The sequence below is a fragment of the Microcaecilia unicolor genome, chromosome 2 (assembly GCF_901765095.1).
Source record: "Microcaecilia unicolor chromosome 2, aMicUni1.1, whole genome shotgun sequence".
NCBI lineage: Eukaryota > Metazoa > Chordata > Amphibia > Gymnophiona > Siphonopidae > Microcaecilia > Microcaecilia unicolor.
Window position 1 is genome coordinate 460,015,071 of NC_044032.1, and position 18,744 is coordinate 460,033,814.

Below are 18,744 nucleotides of genomic sequence, written 5' to 3' on the forward strand. Positions count from 1 at the left end.
GATGGACACAACTATCCCAAAGGTTCTGGAATAGTGGGAAGCTACTAATGGAAACAGACGATCTGAACTTTTAACAGGTAAGATAATCCACTATGTACCCCAAAAGTGGACTATACAAAGGGAATCCAAACAGGGGGTTAGATCTCACATAAAAAAGGCCAGCTCAGGGAGCAGAACAAGAGCTAGGAACTAACTCCAGGCATTCTGAATGGCAGCAGAGCCACAGAGCATCAGCATGGTCCTGTACACCCATTCTGATCTGCAGCATTCCTTTAAACAGAGGTGCAAAACCTTGGTCCTGGAAGGATTTAGATAAGTCTGGTTTCCTGAGTAATCAAGCCTATTGCTCATGTTTGATCTATTCTTACTGTACACCGCCTTAAGTGAATTCCTTTCAAAAAGGTGGTAAATAAATCCTAATAAATAAATAAATATTCAAATTAAGCCATCTCTCATACCATATCTAGAAAAACGTGCTTGATGAATATTGCAGATATCCTGAAAACCAAACCTACGTGTAACCCTGGAGAACAGTCGTGTGCCTCTGCCATGGAATCTGGCCACCGATGTGAAGGATGACCAGTTACACTGTACAGCTTACAACACTGTAGGTCTGTAATGTGGTTCAACAGCCATCAACAGACTTATGCCTACACTGCCAAACCATTTCACAAAGGAGATAAGGCAATAATTAAATGGGAAAGGAGGCTGAGGCAAATTAAAAACAAGCTCTGACTGCAGCCTGAGCTTACTGTATCTGGCGTCACATGATGTTTCTTTTTCAATTATTTATCATTTTCAAAATCAAAACCATCAAGTATAACTGAAAAATAAAATATTAAGTACACAATAATTTAGATAGTCTATATTACATAGAATGCAAAAGGAAAAAGACGACACAATTATTAAAAGGAAAAAGAGGAAAAAGGGAATGGCGGGAGAATAATAGGAAAAACCCTCCACAACCAGAGAAATGTAGAGGATATATTAGGGGAGAGGGGAAGAAAAAGAATAAATCACATCAGGAGAGTCATACAGAATAAAAATATTTGGGGGCAGACCATCTAATTAGAACACTTTCAAACAGACAGTGTAACAAGTGACCACAAGCTCCGACAGAGATTTTTTTGCCATTAAAACTCTTCATTTGTTGAGGATCCAAGAACACAAATGACTGCCCTCAAATTTAACATATTTGAAAGGAAACTGTAGGAAAAAGGCAGCCCCCAGAACCACCACCTGTGTGAGACTAGAGAAATCAGGAATATAATATACATTGACCCCAAAACACCACATCTCTATAGCGGAAAAACAATCTCAAAACCCAGTCACCGTCAGGTTCAAATGTAGATTAATGTTGCACAGGAGACAACTTCCTGCTGGGAATTTTCCAGTAGATTAGTCAGTTCCAAACTATCTACAGATACCTCTCCAGGCTGATTTCCAAAGCTTATATAATATGCCCTTGTGATAGGCATAGTTTCCTGGGAAATTAGCAAAACTTCGCGAAAATATCACTTAACCATCTCAACAGATTTTCAATTGCCTCCAGCTCATTGTGTATCACAAGTTTATCTTTAATCAAAGCATACTGTACAGTTTGCAGCTCATCAACCCTCCTGTCAAAATCTCCCAGAGAGTTGGTAACAGTGCTCAATCCCTTCTTGGATGCCAACATCTGGGACTGTAGCAATTCAAATTTTTCAACAAAACTATCAATACGACTAGACAAAGACGTCTCCAGTCTGCCTATGGTTCTCAATACCCCCTTCATCCTGTCAGCCAATACACTAGAGGCCTGGAACTCAAGGTTGCGGTTGACTCGCATCAGACTTCATTCCTCCCCTGCTCTGGGAACATCAGGAATCCGAGGCACAGTAGACACACTATCAGGAGCCATATCAGCCCACTGCTCCTCAGAGCCATCCAACAAGGCTTCAACTTCAACTCTTCCAGCCATGGCTCCACTTCCGGGGTTCGGAGGGGTGCTATGAACCTTGGGGCTGAAGGAGTATTCCACCTTCAGCAAGCACAAGTTCTCCACTGCAGCATGCTTCTCTGAAGCAACCTCCAAAGCGGGAAACACAAATTGGTTAAGAGTCTGCTGACCGGGGAGCACTCTGGCACCACCCTCAGCGGGAAAGGTACGTGCCTTGCCCTACTGCTTCCCCATCAGAGACGGCACCTCAAACAACAGTTCTGACCAAACACAGCTCACACCACACCATCCTTTCCTGGCGCTTTTAGCGCCTCCCCCTTCCTCAATCATTTGCCATCACATGATGTTTCAACCCCATTGTTAGACTTCTCTTTCAATCTGGGTGGCCTGTGAGGGATATAGAGCCATGTGCAGAACTCAGTGCAGGGTCTCATTTGATTAAGTCAGTAGAGGGTGAAAATCATGCCAAAAAGCAAGGAGATATGCAAAACAGTTTGCTCACTAGTAGGGTTGATCCTGGTATGGCTGCCTAGTCAGGCAAATCCATCCCTCCAAATCTGCACAGCTGGTGTAAGACTTCCATACAGCTGCACCCTGACACCAAGATGTATGGAAGTCTTACACCAGCTGTGCAGATTTTAATTTTAAATCCTCAGCCTGAGAATTGTGCTGCCATTAGTTCACAGATAATCAGATCACACTCACTTTAACAGCAGCAGACTGTATGTAAAGTTTCTTTTAACAGGCTGGGCTTTCAACTCTATGCATCAGCAGTACTATTAGACTTATCAGGTTAATAATAAAAACAATCAAATCACTTGCAGTGGTGCTCAACCTGTTTTCAGTTGGGACACACCTAGTGGACGATGCTCACATACATGACCCTCACGGACCTTTGGTCTGATACAGTGTGGCAGTTCTTATGAATCGAATGTTAACACTTCTGCATCTGCAAAAAACTCCCTCCCTCCCCCCAAGATCAGAACTCACATTTTCTCCATAAAAAGTTATCATACCAAAAAAAGAAAAACAAATCCTGATTCTCATGCATTTGTGTAACAGCCACCAGTAAGGGCACATTGTGAAATACAAACCTGAAAAACTCCTAACTCAACATAGATGTAGCAAAATGAATTAGAACTAATCATAGCACTAATTCTTATAATTCTCTAAGGGAATTGCGGCTGGCCTCCAGGTTTTCTACATTTGAAACACTAACATCAGGATGTGTACACATTGTACATTCAGATATAGAAACCAGGCTCCACCCTTCAGCAGAACCAACATATATACAGCTAGATTCAAGGGTTCCAGGACAAGTGCCAAAACTGAGAAGGTAATCATGGCAGCAGGGAAAATGGCAAGTTTATCTCGGCTTTCCCTCTTTTCTTATGTTGCTCCTTTGAGCCGTAAATATGCTGCAGGCATGCACCTAGTGTAGAAAAAAGAAAGTAATTAACACTGCCTCCACAGAAGGCTTATGTTGCTAGAGACCTGTGGTGCATTACATCCCAACAACACAGCATAGCAGCTAGACTGCATGGTAAAAGCTTGCATTAAACCTTAAAAATGGCAAAATGTTTATGTGTTGGAGAGCATCATTCTACTGTTGTTGCCTTCTGTAGTCTACATGATTACGGGCTGTGTTAGCAGCTGTTCTCCTTGAAAGCCATACTGTGAGCACTAAAGATCCTCTCAAGGGCTGGGAGAAAAAAGGTCAACATATCAGTTTCTTACCTCTGAAAATGGGTAATACTCTTCTGCAAAGTACTGGAACGCTAAGTAGTGATTCACTACTACCAATGCTGTCAAACAAAAGTAACCAGAAAGTGTAAATACAAAGACTGCAATGGGATTTAAATCACCATTATTATCATCCACTGTTTGATAACACATGTCAATTATATACTTGCCCAGCAGACAAATGCAAATAAAAGTGACATATATTTTAATATCAAAGTTTCACTGGGAAAAACACTCATCACTAACTAGCCTTACTACTTCCAGAAAATAGCTCAAAGGTCTGTATCACAAAGCAAAGAATAAAGCAAGATAATGATGGGGGAGTATGTGCTTTTTTTGCTTCTGCTACTGAAACAGTTGGACATCACTTATAAAAGATGGTGAAATTTATTCATACTTGTTAATTTCCTTTCCTTAAGCTGTGCTAGAAAAGTCCTGATCAAAGGATCGAGTCCACTTACCAGCAGACTAAGGTAGAAATATTGAAATATTCCAGTGACATCAACTGGAATAAGGACTGGAGCAGCCTGGAATTCTCCTGTGTGCCACTGCCAGAGCATAAATAGGTCCACCTCACCACACACCAAATTTACCCCCATTTACTAAGCTGCATCAGCGGCTGAAATGCGCCAATGCCAACACAGCTTCTTCACTTTGAATGGGCTGTGTCGGCATTGCAGTGCAGCAGTCACCAACGTGGCTTACTAAACAGGGGGGTTAGAAACCTATGAAAACCACTGCAGAATATATCATGAAATCACAGTTGCAAATGAACTATATACAAAAAACCTAGGGAGAGAGCAGGCTATGTTCAAATGATAACCTTTATGCCATAGCCTTCCACCAGGGTAGGTCCTGGACAGGTCTATCAGGGCTCAAGGAAAGGTAACTAAAAGTATGAATAAATGTTATTGTCCTTATCTAGCTAGACCGTGCAGACCAATGGGATGTACAAAAGCACTACCTTACTGGGCAGGGAAAGACAACACACCCTGAATCATTGCTCTGCCAAAGGACGCAACACAACAGCCCAGGTCTCTCCTCAGGAAGTTGCCTGAGCCCTAGTGGAATGGATCCTCAGACTCAATGGAACAACGTTCTGGTAAATAATGTATGCTGCCTCAATTGCAGCCTTCTTCCATTGTGCTAGCGAGCATTTAGAAGCCACTTGCTCTTTACACGGCCTCTAACGAACTAAAAAAAAAAAAAAAAAAAAAAAACTTAAGGACATACAGCCTATAAGCTTCCAAGATGACTGATTTCCTTAGCTGGGAGAACTACCTGATTCACATGGAATGGAAGACCCTTTATGGCAGAATGAAAGCACTGTTCAAAGAGAAAAGACAACGTTGAAACATGTCAAGTACGGATCCGTGCAAAAAGACAAGACCCACAATTTTGGCACCCATCTGTCAGAACAGGTGCCAGACCCACCAACCTCTGGATGAGATCCTTCACTTAGGCTCCCCCCAGGAATACTTAGCACATAGGGTAAGGAAATAAATCACAGAAAGCAGAAGAAACAAACAAATCTCTGTAACCTAGAAGATATAATAGGACAATTTAACGAATTGAAGAGTAGCAAATCAACTAGACAGGATAGTATACATCCAAGAGTACTGACAAAACTTAAAAAGGAACTTGCAGAGCTATTTATTAGTTATATGTAATTTATCGTTAAAATCAAGCATGATAAGAATGAGAGTGGTCAATTTAAAACCAGTTTTTAAAAATGGTTCCAGAGGTGATCTGGTGAACCTGTTAATATTGTGTATCTGGATTTTTCAAAAGCATTTAACAATTACCTCATGAATGACTCCTGAGAAGTCATGGGATAGGAGGTAATGTCCTATTGTGGATTAAGAACTGGTTAAAAGATAGAAAACAGAGTAGGGTTAAATGGTCATAATTCTCAATGGAGAAAGGTAGATAGTGAGGTTCCCAGGGGTTTGTGCTGGGACCACTGCTTTTTAACACTTATAAATGATCTAGAGATGGGAATAAATAGCGACACAAAATTATTCAAAGTTGTTAAAATCGCAAGAGAAATCTGAAAAATAGCAAGATGACCTTACGAGGCTGGGAGACTGAGAATTCAAATGGCAGATGAAGTTAATGTGAGCAAGTGAAAAGTGATGTATGTGGGAAAGAGGAACCCAAATTATAGCTATGTGATGCAAAGTTCCATTTTAGGAGTCACACACAGGAAAAGGATAGAGGTGTCACCCTTGATATGCTGAAACCCTCTGCTCAGTGTGCAACGGCGGCTAAGAGGGAAAATAGAATGTTAGGAATTATTAGGAAAAGAATGGAAAACAAAAATGAGAACATTATAATGCCCTTGTATTGCTACATGGTGCGATCACACCTTGAATACTGTGTGCAATTCTGGTCACCACATCTCAAAGATATAGTGGAATTAGAAGGGACACAAATATGGGGATGGGGCGACTTCCCTATGAGGAAAGGCTAAAGCAGCTACGGCTCTTCAGCTTGGAAAAGAGACAGCTGAGGAGAGATATGATAAAGGTCTGTAAAATACTGTGAAGTGGAATGGATAGACATGAATCACTTGTTTACCCTTTCCAAAATTAGTGGGACTAAGGGACCTGCAATGAAGCTACATTTAAAACAAACTAGAGAAAATACTTCTTTATTTTCCCAGAGAATGTGGTAAAAGCAGTTAGCTTAATGGGGTTTAAAAGAAAAGTCCATACGCCATTATTAAGATGGACTTGGGAAAATCCACTGCTTATTTCTAGGATAAGCAGCATAAAATCTGTTTTACTGTTCTGGGATCTTGCCAGGTACTTGTAACCTGGATTGGCCGCCGTTGGAAACAGGATACTGGGCTTGATGGGCCTTCGGAGTTCTGTCTGTCCCAGTATGGCAACGCTTATGTTCAAAGACGCTCTGGGCCCACTATGCAGACATCACACTCCTGCTGTCAGTTAGGATTTGATAGCTAGGAGGGTGGGGAGTGCATATTATACCTGGGCATCGGAGATCCTCACTATGCCACCAGAGGCCACATTAAGTATGTGGAAATATTTAAACCTATGGGTTGAGGTATTCCAAATTTCTTCTCCAAATTATAACATATAAATACAATCATTCTTTATAATTTTAACACTATGCATGCATATTTTGTATTCAGAATACTAAATTCAACTGAAGCCCAAAACAGAAGTATCAGTGTAATACAAGCTGTTAAGAAAAAGCAGCAATATGCAATGAGAGGTTAAAGTGGCCTATGAAACCATGTCTGACAGGTATTCTGCTTATTATTAACTGATTTTTAATGATGCCCATGAAGCCAACATTCAACGTGAACAACTCTCTCAAAGCGATAAGTGCACAAGTGAACTGAACAAAGATTGATCATTATGTCCCCAATTCCTGGAACTGGTCCCTCTGCCCCACAGAACTGTTAAATGATGCAAATTCCATGGCAACAGAAGGAACAATTCTGAACCCCAATAATGCAAGGTAGTTTGGGTTTGGCTATACTTACCACAAGACAGTATAAAATTTGGCGACGTCAACATGATGAAAGGGAAAGTCCGAAGCAGTCCAAAATACACAAGATTTGTAAACAGACCCACTCCAATCATGACACTGGGAAACTTTTCAAAGAAGTAGAGGCTTACTAAGACTGCTGTTGAAAACTGCAACAGAAAACAAATTCACATTAATAAAGCCAGGGCGGGCAGGAGAACAGACAATTCACTATGCCGTTTCAAGACTCGTACGCAGTGACTGTCAATTATTTGACCAGAAGTCTTACAGAAACTACTTGCAAACAAAGTCAACAAAAATATATTGTTTAATTATACTATTAGTACTGTAGTCCTGATATGCTTTTGTAAGCCACATTGAGCCTACAACCAGTGGGAAAATGTGGGATATAAATGTTTTAAATAAATAAAACTGTAATCTTTTGTCTTTCAGGATTAGCTTCAGTTTCCACTATCAAGCAAGTTGATCTGAACTTCGTGCAGAGAAGGTGATACTGAAAAGCACTTTGTGGCTAGCAATGGCATTGATTGCATAATTGTGTGTGTACTTTAAAAAAAAAATCTGAGGCAGTTAAATAGATAATTGTAAATAGATAACTGATGTACAGTATGCCTTGAAACTTTAGATGGCACCACGTATAATTTGAAATGTCTAAATTACCAGGAGTAACTTGAAACATCTATTTATAAAGGCCACATAACCATACAAGTTTAGTGGTTGAATATTCCCATTTAGACTTAATTATAGAGCTAAGTGGCAACACTATAAACCTCACCCCTTTATTGGATGGATAACTTTGGGCATATAGCAAAGATACTGGTGTCCTCCGAAGACAGCAGGCAGATTATCCTCACATCTGGGTGACGTCATCCAACTGGGCCTGGCCTAACTAGCCAGTAAGGTAGAAAGTTCTAGCAGCATCCCACCATGCATGCGCTGGTGCCTTTCCGCCTGATGGGCGTGGGTCTTCCAGTCAGGTGAAAAAGCAAAAAGTCTAAAACTAAACAACTCCTAGAGGAGGTGGGAGGGTATATGGACTATCCACATGTGGATGAAAAGACAACAGCAGTGTCAGAACAAGTTGACATCTGGAATACACACTTAGCCAAGACCTTAGAGATAACAGCACCACTAAAAAAGGTCTTATGCCCCACTCACAAACACTCACCTTGGTTTTCTCCAGAACTTTGGATCCTTAAATGTGAAGGACAAAAACTGGAATGGAGCTGGCGCAAATCTCGCCTGGATGAAGACAGACTAAACTATAGGAAGCACATGGCAAAGTACCACCAAGCCTTAACAGCAACCAAAAAACAGTATTTCTTGCAATGCATTGCACAGGCTGCCAATTCAACCAAGCAGTTGTTCAGTATAGTAAACAGCCTACTGCAACCCCCACAACAGAACCAGCCTGCCCAGTCTAAACTGAATTGCAATGATTTTGCTGCATACTTTGCCAACAAAATTAAAAGTCTCCGCCAGGATTCAGAGGCAATTTCACCCAGTCCAAAACCAGTCAACCAGGGGTGCACAAACTCGCCCCCTCCTGATAAGAGACAGATGGGACACTTTTAACCCAATGACAGAGGAGAGCTTTGACAAAATCCTAAGAGACCTTCGACCAACTACCTGCTCCCTCGATCCCTGCCCATCAAAGATAGTGCAGCAGGCAAGTATGGGCCTCATAGAAGACGCCACAAAAATTGTGAACACCTCTCTTCCTAACGGGCAGCTACCAACAGCATTAAAAAGGGCAGTGGTCTGCCCTCTGCTGAAGAAAAACAACCTTGACCACGACAAACTTGAAAATTACAGGCCAGTATCCAACATCCCATTTCTAGGGAAAGTCATAGAACAAACAGTCTGTGTTCAACTTAATGACTGGTTAGAAAGAGAAATTGGCTAGATCCATGTCAATCTGGATTAAGACCTGGTTATGGTACAGAAACGGTCCTTGTATCCCTGCTAGATCTTCACAGAAACCAAGACAAGGGTTTCTCCTCGATGTTAGTACTGCTTGACTTCTCAGCAGCTTTAGACACCGTGGATCATGATATCATGCTAGTACGACTGACAGAAACAGGTTATCAATGGAACAGTACTTGCTTGGTTCAGATCCTATCTATCAGACAGGCAACAATCCATAATGTTTGGCAGCAACTGATCACCACCATGGACACTGACCTGCGTGGTACCATAAGGATCGATAATGTCACCAATTCTGTTCAATATCTACCCCAAACCACTAGCTGAGCTGATTCGGTCAATGGACACTCAGTTCTACATCTATGCAGATGATGTGCAGCTAGTCATAACCACTGAACCTGACTTACCTAAAGCCTTGAATAAGCTGATTTCCTGTCTAACATCAATTCAAGAATGGGCTAAACACAACAAACTTTGCCTGAACCCAATTACAACTGAGCTTCTCTGGGTCCCTAACACAAGTGGATACATACCTGACATCAACATACCTTTTGGGAAGTATGAACTCCCCCCCTCAAATCACAAGTCAGGAACCTTGGAATACAGTTAGGTTCGACACTTATTCCCCAAATCCAAGCAACCTTCAAGAGCTGTTTATACTATTTACAACAGCTACGCTGCCTCTCTTCTTACATTGAGAAGGTAAATCTTATCCCAGTTGTACATGCCATGATAACATCAAGACTGGATTACTGCAATGCACTATACAATGGTCTGACTACAAAGGGCCTGCACTACCTCCAGTTGACTCAGAATGCAGCAGCAAGACTCATAGAAGATTGCAAGCGACGTGACCAAATCACACCATTTCTGCAAAAACTTCATTGGCTACCAGTACAATACAGGGCTAAATTTAGAACTCTGTCTGATCTTCAAGGCCCTGAAAAGAAATGGCCCCAAGTACCTGATCCTCCACACACCGCCAAGGACACTAAGGTCCTCCCAAGGATTTTCACTAACCACACTCTCTCCAAAAGACATTATACAATGCGATACCTGCAAGTGAGCCTTCTCCGGAGTAGCCCCCACACTCTGGAATGCACTGCCTGAAAGGCTGTGCTTAACACAAGACTATCTTTACTTCAAGAAGCAGGTGAAAGCTTGGCTCTTCAACCAGGCCTTTAATGGAAGAAGTAACTAACCCGTTAGTCTCACTCACACACACAAGGAGTGACTCAGGCTGCATATACTGCAGCAGGACATGTTTATCCACGCCTACCCTAGCTGAGATAATATTTAACCATTTCTCTAACCTCATGTGCAACTTTATTTAAATCAATCACCTTACTTTCTAACTCTTCCTATCTATATGTTACATCTTTGCTTTACCCTTCACTATCAATTATAATGTTCTATTACGTATTGTGTTGACATTGTAAATAGTATACCATGCCATACATTGTATTGTTTTTTTGAATATTTTTACTGCAGTAATTGTCTATTGCTCATGTTTGATCTATTCTTACTGTACACCGCCTTGAGTGAATTCCTTCAAAAAGGTAGTAAATAAATCCTAATAAATAAATAATATGAGAATAATTGACCTGCTGTCCTCGGAGAACACCAGCTACAGCTAAGCATCTTTGCTTTATCTGCAGACCAGGCTCACTGAAAACAAGAAAGCTAGGATAATTAAAACATCGAGACAAAGTTCAATCAACCTTATATACATATTAGCTGTGTAGGTGCAGCCTGGAACAGAATAAAACAGGGCCTAGGAGGGTGGAGTTGGATTCTAGACACTGATCAAATTCTGCAGAACTGCCTGTCCAAACCGTGTCCTGATCCAAACAGTAGTGGGAAGTTAAATGGGTGGACTGAAGACCACATTGCAGCTTTGCAAATCTCCTCTATGGAGACTGATCTCGTGGGCTACCGACACAGCCATGGCTCTGACATTGTCAGCCATGACAATGACCCTCAAAGGTCAGCCCAGCCTGGGCATAAGCAAAGGAAATGCAATCTGCTATCCAATTTGAAAGTGTGTGTTTGCTGATGGCCACCTCCAACCAGCTGGAGTCAAAAGAAACAAAACGTTGGGTGGACTGTCTATGGCCTTGAGTCCACTCCAGATAGAAGGCTAAGGATTGCTTGCAGTTTATTTATTTGTTGCGTTTGTATCCCACATTATCCCACCTTTTTGCAGGCTCAATGTGGCTTACATTATGCCGTAATGGCGATCGCCATTTCCATAATAAGAAATACAAAGTAGCGTTACATTAAAGTTCATAAATGTTAAAGTAAATTATAAAGTAGACCGGATAAACAGTTCATTACAGGCATAAGAGGTAAGGGGGTAATGCGTTAATGTTCATTGGTGACTGATGCAATCAGGTGGACAGAATACAGTATCATCTGGTTCTAATAGAGTTTTCATTTAAAAGTATGCAGTATGCTTTCACCAGGATGGGCATGAGGTTTTGGGAAAAATGTTGGCAGAACAACTAAGATAGAACTCAAATACCACCTTAGAAAGCAATTTAGGATGTGTGCAGAGGACTACTCTGTTGTGATAAAATCTAGTGCACGGAGAGTAACATAGTAGATGACGTCAGAGAAAGACCTGTACGGTCCATCCAGTCTGCCCAACAAGATAAACTGCTACTTTATATGTATACCTGACCTTGATTTGTATCTGCTAATTTCAGGGCACAGACCGTAGAAGTCTGGCCAGCAGTAGCCCCGCCTCCCAACCACTGGCGCTGCCACCCAATCTCTGCTAAGCTTCTGAGGATCCATTCCTTCTGAACAGGATTCCTTTGTTTATCCCACTCATTTTTGAATTCCGTTACCGTTTTCATCTCCACCACCTCCCGTGGGAGAGCATTCCAAGTATCCACCACCCTCTCCATGAAAATATACTTCCTGACATTTTTCTTGAGTCTGCCCTCCATTTTCTTGTCTGTCAGGGCCTAGTGCTCACTGACTATGAGCTGAAGTGACTGACACCAGAAACACAACTTTACAAGTCAAAACCTTCAGATGACAGGAATCCAGAGGCTCAAAATGAGCTATCATCAGCTGGGTGAGGACTATGTAGACATTCCATGATACCGTGGGAGGTTTGGTTGGTGGGGGGGGGGGGGGGGGGGGGGGGGGAGTTGTCAACAACAAACCTCATATGAAGCGAATAACTAAAGGCTGGACAGAAATGGACTCGTCTCCTACACAGTGATAAGCACCAATTGCACTGAGATGAACCCTCACAGAGGGTTTTCAATCCAGACTCAGAGAGGTGTAGGAAGTATACTAGCAGTTTTTGTGTAGGGCAAGATAAGGGATCCAAAGCCTTGCCCTCACACCAGACGGCAAACCTCTTCTACTTAACACTATGCTTGCAGTGGAATTGTTACTGGAACCCAGCAAAATACGTGGGACGCCTTCAGGCAATCCCAGGGGTTCAAATTCTACACTCTCAACATCCAAGCTGTGAGGGCCAGGGATTGGAGATTGGGATGCAGAAAGGAGCCCTCATTCTACGTGATGAAGATCTGAAAACAGTCCAATCTCCACAGATCTTCTGAGGACAACTCCAATATAAGAGGAAACCAGATCTTCCACAGCCAGTAAAGAGTGATCAGAATCATGGTGCTCTGATCTTGCCTAAGTTTCAGCAAAGTCTTCTCTATGAGAGGTATGGGAGAATACGCATACAGAAGACCTTCCCCTCCAAATGCAGGAGAAAGGCATCTGACACTAGTCTGCCATGTGACCTGAGACTGGAGCAGAACTGAGGGACTTTGTTGTTGAGATGAATGTCTAAAGATCCACCAAGGGGGTGCTCCACTCCCGCCCATGTTTAGAGACCACTCATGTTTTAGTTCCACTTTACTACTTTTGCAAGCTTTCACTGTAAGCAACAGCAGATTTCTGATAAACATGTGATCTGTTCTTTTGTGAGTATGGTATTACTTTTTAAATATTTGTATATTTTGGAATTCATAACTTTTTATGATTGTAAAGCATTCAATTCAGTTTATCATCTTTTTGTGTATGCATTCTTTAGATTTTTGTTATCAGTTATTTGTACATTTTGATTTTCACAAGATAGTCATGAGTTTTTGAGACTGTTTTCATATTTGTATTTTGTTTTTTTTTAATCCTTTTTTTCCCCCCAGTTTATGAACTTTTACCCTGATGCAACCTGAGGACAAAATGTAAGCCTTTATTAAAATACCAAGCGTGGTCACAATTCCTACTGACTGTGGTATTTGGTATTACTGATGATTTCATCCAGTCAATACTGGGATAACTGAAGTCACCCACTGTTATTGCCAAATTTCTTAGCTCTCTTACCCCACTATTCTTTCCCTTCTCATATGGAATTTCTATCCATAAAAATGTCCTGGTGCACTGTTTCCTGCAGAACTTTTATTCTGTTTGACTCGATGCTCCCTCTAACATATTGCACCACCCTCCACTGTGATATAATCTGTACTCTGGTTATCCTCATTTCAGCAGGTATGTATGCCATGGGTCATATAATACACTTTAGTAAGATTATATGGAATATAAATAATAGTGAAATGAAATGCTTCAGGATGCCTGCTACCCCACACCACTGTTACTTGAGGAGAATTTAAGCCTCTCTATTTCCACAGCTATGACAGTTCTGTGCATTAGGCCCAAAGTGGGTATGTACAACTGCAGTCTAGATATATCCCTGCCAAAAGGATTGTACCTAAGCCAATTGTGCAGTGATGGCAAAAAAAGGACCGTTCCTGCATCTGCACCACACTGCTGCAAAGCTCTCAGTAAATCTAAGATGTACAGTACAGGAGCTCTTGCTGTCTGAAGTCTCAAGATATTTGAAACCATGAGATCAACAAACTCATCCTGCACCTTCATATTCACTGAGTGCCCAATGGAACAGTACAGAACTGTGGGGGAAAAAGTCAAGGCTAGAGGACACAAAATCCTAGGCACCAGGGTCCAGTTTCTAGGCATCATGGCAACCTGACACCTAGGATTTGCAATGCCATGCATTATATGTAAACTTCTTTTCAAAGTCTTTCAGGGACACCAAAAGGACTTACCCCTATCATATATTTGATTATCCTTCGGGTTGCTACTGTATATTCTTCTATTAATTCTGCCAAGTAGTACAAACCAGCCGCTAACAGGAAAAAAAAAAAAAGGTTAAAGGCATATTTAATCCAAAATACTACTAACCTATCAACAGTGTTCATACTTTCCCTAATCTTTAAAGTTAATTTTATTTTTAAATTTTTATGGTGCTCAGTGTAAATAAAGTGCATGTCACAAGAGGTGCAATCACCTTTTACTGCACTGTGTAGTCCATCATTGTACCAACCCCCTGCCTCCTATCTCTTGCCAGAGTATCAATTTTGATTCCTATGATTTTCTTACAGATGTTTTCTATGTACCAGTAATTTTAAGATGAACTTGTACCACTCTTCTTTAGTCTACCTTTATACTCCAGAAAAAATGTTTATATAATCACTTAGCTCAAATGTCCATAGGGGTGGTGGTGTCTGTTGGTAAGTAACTTTGGTGTAAATAACATGCAATATTATAAGAGAAGCAAGTTGGTAGAGAGAGGGTTTTTTTTTTTTAATCACAGATGCACAGGAGGAAAATATCACCAACGTTACTTAGTTCAGTAAAAGTTGATTGCACCTCATGTGGCTTGCACTTTATTTACACTGAGCACCATACAATTAAAAATATAATTAATTTTAGAGTAGGGAAAGTATGAACACTGGTGATAAGTTAAAAGTATTTTGAGCATGACACCAGTATTGGCATATAGAGCCCAGAATAATTTAAAAAAGTGGATATTTAATCCAAAGTCACATCTCGTTTTCTTCTGATCCATAAGTTATATGGCAGATGAATGGAACATAAACACAGGATGACTCAAAGCAATATAAGTATGCAACATCTTGATTTCAGTATTTATATAAACGCCGATAAAGAAAGCCACATGCAGATGTCTGCTTCTACCGCTAGCATAATACCATGTCATGCAGCAAGCTAAGTGTATGCAAATTTTTATCCACACAGAAATTGCGTCTGGCAGGCTCCCCCTGATTTGCACGCATGCACGCAAAGGTTTTACAGGTAAGATTGGTTTCTTGTAAGCACACTGGAACAAAAACGTGTCAGCACACATCAGCATCCGTCCTTCTGAGCACATTAACCATGCAAAAATGTACTGCATAAAATTATTTTGCAAAGACGATATTTATGCACAGAACAGGTGCAAATGTGTGCCAACACTTATTTTTGTTCCAACATGTGCACAAGCCCTTTTACCACCCCCATCAGCCTTTTAAACTTGCAAGTACTCCCCCTGGTTGCAGATGATGTCAAAACTGGAATTAAATCTTCTCCGCTAACCTTTTTACACTGCCCAGGACACACCCAATTTCCTTCTGTGCATCACCCGGAATATTTAATGGCCTCATTACTATATATTTTAATGCAACTTGTGGCCATATCTTTGGCACAAGTTAACACCTGCATTCAATCCCTCCCTGCATTGATCGACCATTAACAATCACACACAACCCACAGTAATGAGGCTAGCCTTTCTGCTTCGACCCCCACACTGCCTTGAAAAAGTCTCCACACACCTTTGTATATTTTACACATTCTGCTAAAAATACAATTCGAAATGCATTTAAGTGAGAGGGGGGAGTGGCCATGATGGCATTTATCAGAGACTCTGAACTCCTCTTAGTTTTTCTGCTGAAATCGCACTCTTACCTCATGAGAATAAGGGGGGAAAGAAGGGGTAAATCCAGGGTGTATCTCTCTACAACTGGACAGTCCCCCTGCTTTGTGGCAAACACCTTTGGAGGGGTTTCGAGCCCCTGTTGCTAATTCCAGAATGCATCCTACTTCCAACGGTGATGCTTGGGAGTTTAGCATTAACGTGGTTTCTTTCAGCCCTGAGTTGAGGATGGCTCCCCCCCCAACCTGGATGTGGAACCTACATTGGAGGAGCACTGAGTTCGGCCTCCGGAGTGGGTGAAGTGCTGTTACTTGAGTCACAGGGATCTCCCACTGCAAAGTCCTCTCCTAAACCTTTGGTTGTACCATTTGGTGGACACTCTGAGGGAGAAGTGAGTGAACGTCTGGAAAAACTTCCTCCTGGTTTGTGGAGATTTGCAAGATGTGCAGTTGTGACTTTGGCGTCTCTGTGGTATTTCATCCAGGCTGGTAACTATTCTTTAATAACTATAACTTGTGGATAAAGTTAATGGAGAAAACTCAAGGAATTGCTGCTCATTCCATGCAATTAAATCAATTGTCCATCAAGGTTAAGACTAGTTTTATACCGATGGATATGTTGAGGAAATATCTGAGGGAAGTAGTATTACAATTTACTAACTAACTATGCCTTCTATTGTAAGAGCTTATTATATATCTGTACCAGGGAAAGGTGATCAGGAAGACTGGAATGATGATTTTAAGACACTGGATTTGAACAATTTTTGAAGTCTTCGATTGAAGAAATAACCCAGAGAATGACTTTGGTAGAGACATTTGCATTGGAAATGGACCGTAACTTTGTATTGGGTTTATTCTTTAAGTATATGCAACAGTAGTTTTGGGATCTATAATTCCTGTATTTCCTGACTTATCAAGGGCAACACAGAAGACAAATGCGCTTGGTGCGAGCCTTTTGTTAAATTTTCCCTGTAATTCTGTTCTTTTTGAGGGTAAATCATATTTAATTTTCTGACCCCCATATAGCTCTTATAAAGAAAAGTATAAAACCTTTGAATGTAACAAGCAGCAAACAGGGTGCAGGAATGTCCCAAAGAACGAACAGAAGTCAAATATCTTCCAACAAGTTTATTCTCCTTATAAAGTCACCTAAATCACCTGGACCCAACATGGTCCATGTTTCGGCTGTTATGCATTTTTCAGGGGTCACAGCTGAGGATGTGTGACCATTGTAACTTGGAGAAAATACCTCATCTTAGATAAAACAAAAAATAGTGTAAACGAAATAGTGTAATCCTTGAAAGCATAAAAATGTACGTAGTGATTACAGTGAAGTGTCTATGAAAACAGACTGAAAAATCTGTAGGATGAGGGGACAGCCCAAAACCCGTTAAAATTAAGGGGACAGGCATATGAACTACGTACTCAGCTGCAGGAGCTTGAACTAGCCGAAATAGTGGAAAAATTACAGCGAGTACGCCAAACACATTTTGAATTTGGCGACAAACCAAGCAGGCTACTGGCCCACAAATTAGCACAACATACCAATAGGAATATGATAGGGGGACTTAGAGATGCCGGGGGAGGGGTACACTCGGAGCCAGAGTTCCTAGAATTGGCATTCAGAAGATACTATCAAAACTTATATAGGGCAGAGGAGGGAGTCGGAGAAGAGGAAATAAGGGAATACTTGGCGGGTATAGACCTCCTGAAGTTACCGGAACAGGCCGTGCAAACCTTGGGCATACCCATCACATTAGAGGAGGTGGAGCAGACGATTCGAGCATTATCCCCGGACAAGGCCCCAGGACCAGACGGGTTCACTCCCAAATTCTATAAAATTTACGTAAAGCTACTCGCTCCATGGCTACTACAAGTGTTTAACTCACTAGATAAAAACACGAGCTTGCCCTCTACATGGAATATGGCCACGATTACGGTCTTGCCTAAACCAGGCAAAGACCCCCAACTATGCAGTTCATATCGACCTATTTCTTTATTAGGGGTGGACTATAAAATATTTACAAAGATCATGGCCACACGACTCCAGAAAATTCTCCCACAGCTTATACATGAAGATCAGGCAGGCTTTGTCCATACCCGTCAGACGTTCGATAATATCCGGAGAACACTACAGGTGATCCAATGGGCCCACATACTTAACTCCCAACTATGTATACTATCTTTAGACGCAGAAAAGGCCTTCGACAGAGTCAGCTGGCCTTTTCTTTTTGGTGTGCTCGAAAAGATGGGCATAGAAGGGAAGTTCACGGAGTGGTTACATCTTATCTACCAGACCCCATCAGCAGCAGTACGCATCAACGGGACGCTGACGCGCCCGTTTCCCTTACACAGAGGCACCAGACAGGGGTGCGCATTGTCGCCCTTACTGTTCGCTCTGGTGATGGAACCATTGGCTATTAGAATCCGAGGGAATGGGGAGATTAGGGGCCTTCGGGGAGGGGGCATAGAAACTAAGATACTCCTCTTTGCCGATGACATTTTGCTTACTTTAAAGGACCCTCAGGTAGCCCTACCGGTGGTGGGAGAAGAGATACAAAAATATGGCGAGTTGTCGGGCTTTAAAATTAACTTTGACAAATCTGAAGCACTCGACATAAACATACCAAACTCTACCTTAACCCTTTTGAAAAAACGATTCCCCTATAAATGGGCTAATAAATATATTAGGTATCTGGGGATAAATATACCTCACCGGGTAGAAGACCTATTTGAACATAATTTCCCTCGGAAGGTGCGAGAACTATTTCAGGAAATAGAAAGATGGGAGGGATTGACATTATCATGGGTAGGCAGAATTAATGCTATTAAGATGGTCATACTTCCGAAACTGCTCT

The 18,744-nt window shown here is 41.5% G+C and overlaps 1 protein-coding gene across 1 annotated transcript in view; it reads right to left on the bottom strand.

Annotated features, from left to right (window-relative positions):
* Positions 1–18,744, bottom strand: part of TEX261 (testis expressed 261) — a 46,588-nt gene that overhangs the window by 16,455 nt on the left and 11,389 nt on the right. Inside the window, exons 2-4 of the mRNA XM_030190975.1 lie at positions 14,224–14,303; positions 7,197–7,350; positions 3,677–3,744 (exon numbers count right to left, since the gene is read on the bottom strand). Of these exons, the coding sequence (XP_030046835.1) occupies positions 3,677–3,744; positions 7,197–7,350; positions 14,224–14,303 (302 nt within the window). The remainder of the gene's footprint in view (positions 1–3,676; positions 3,745–7,196; positions 7,351–14,223; positions 14,304–18,744) is intronic.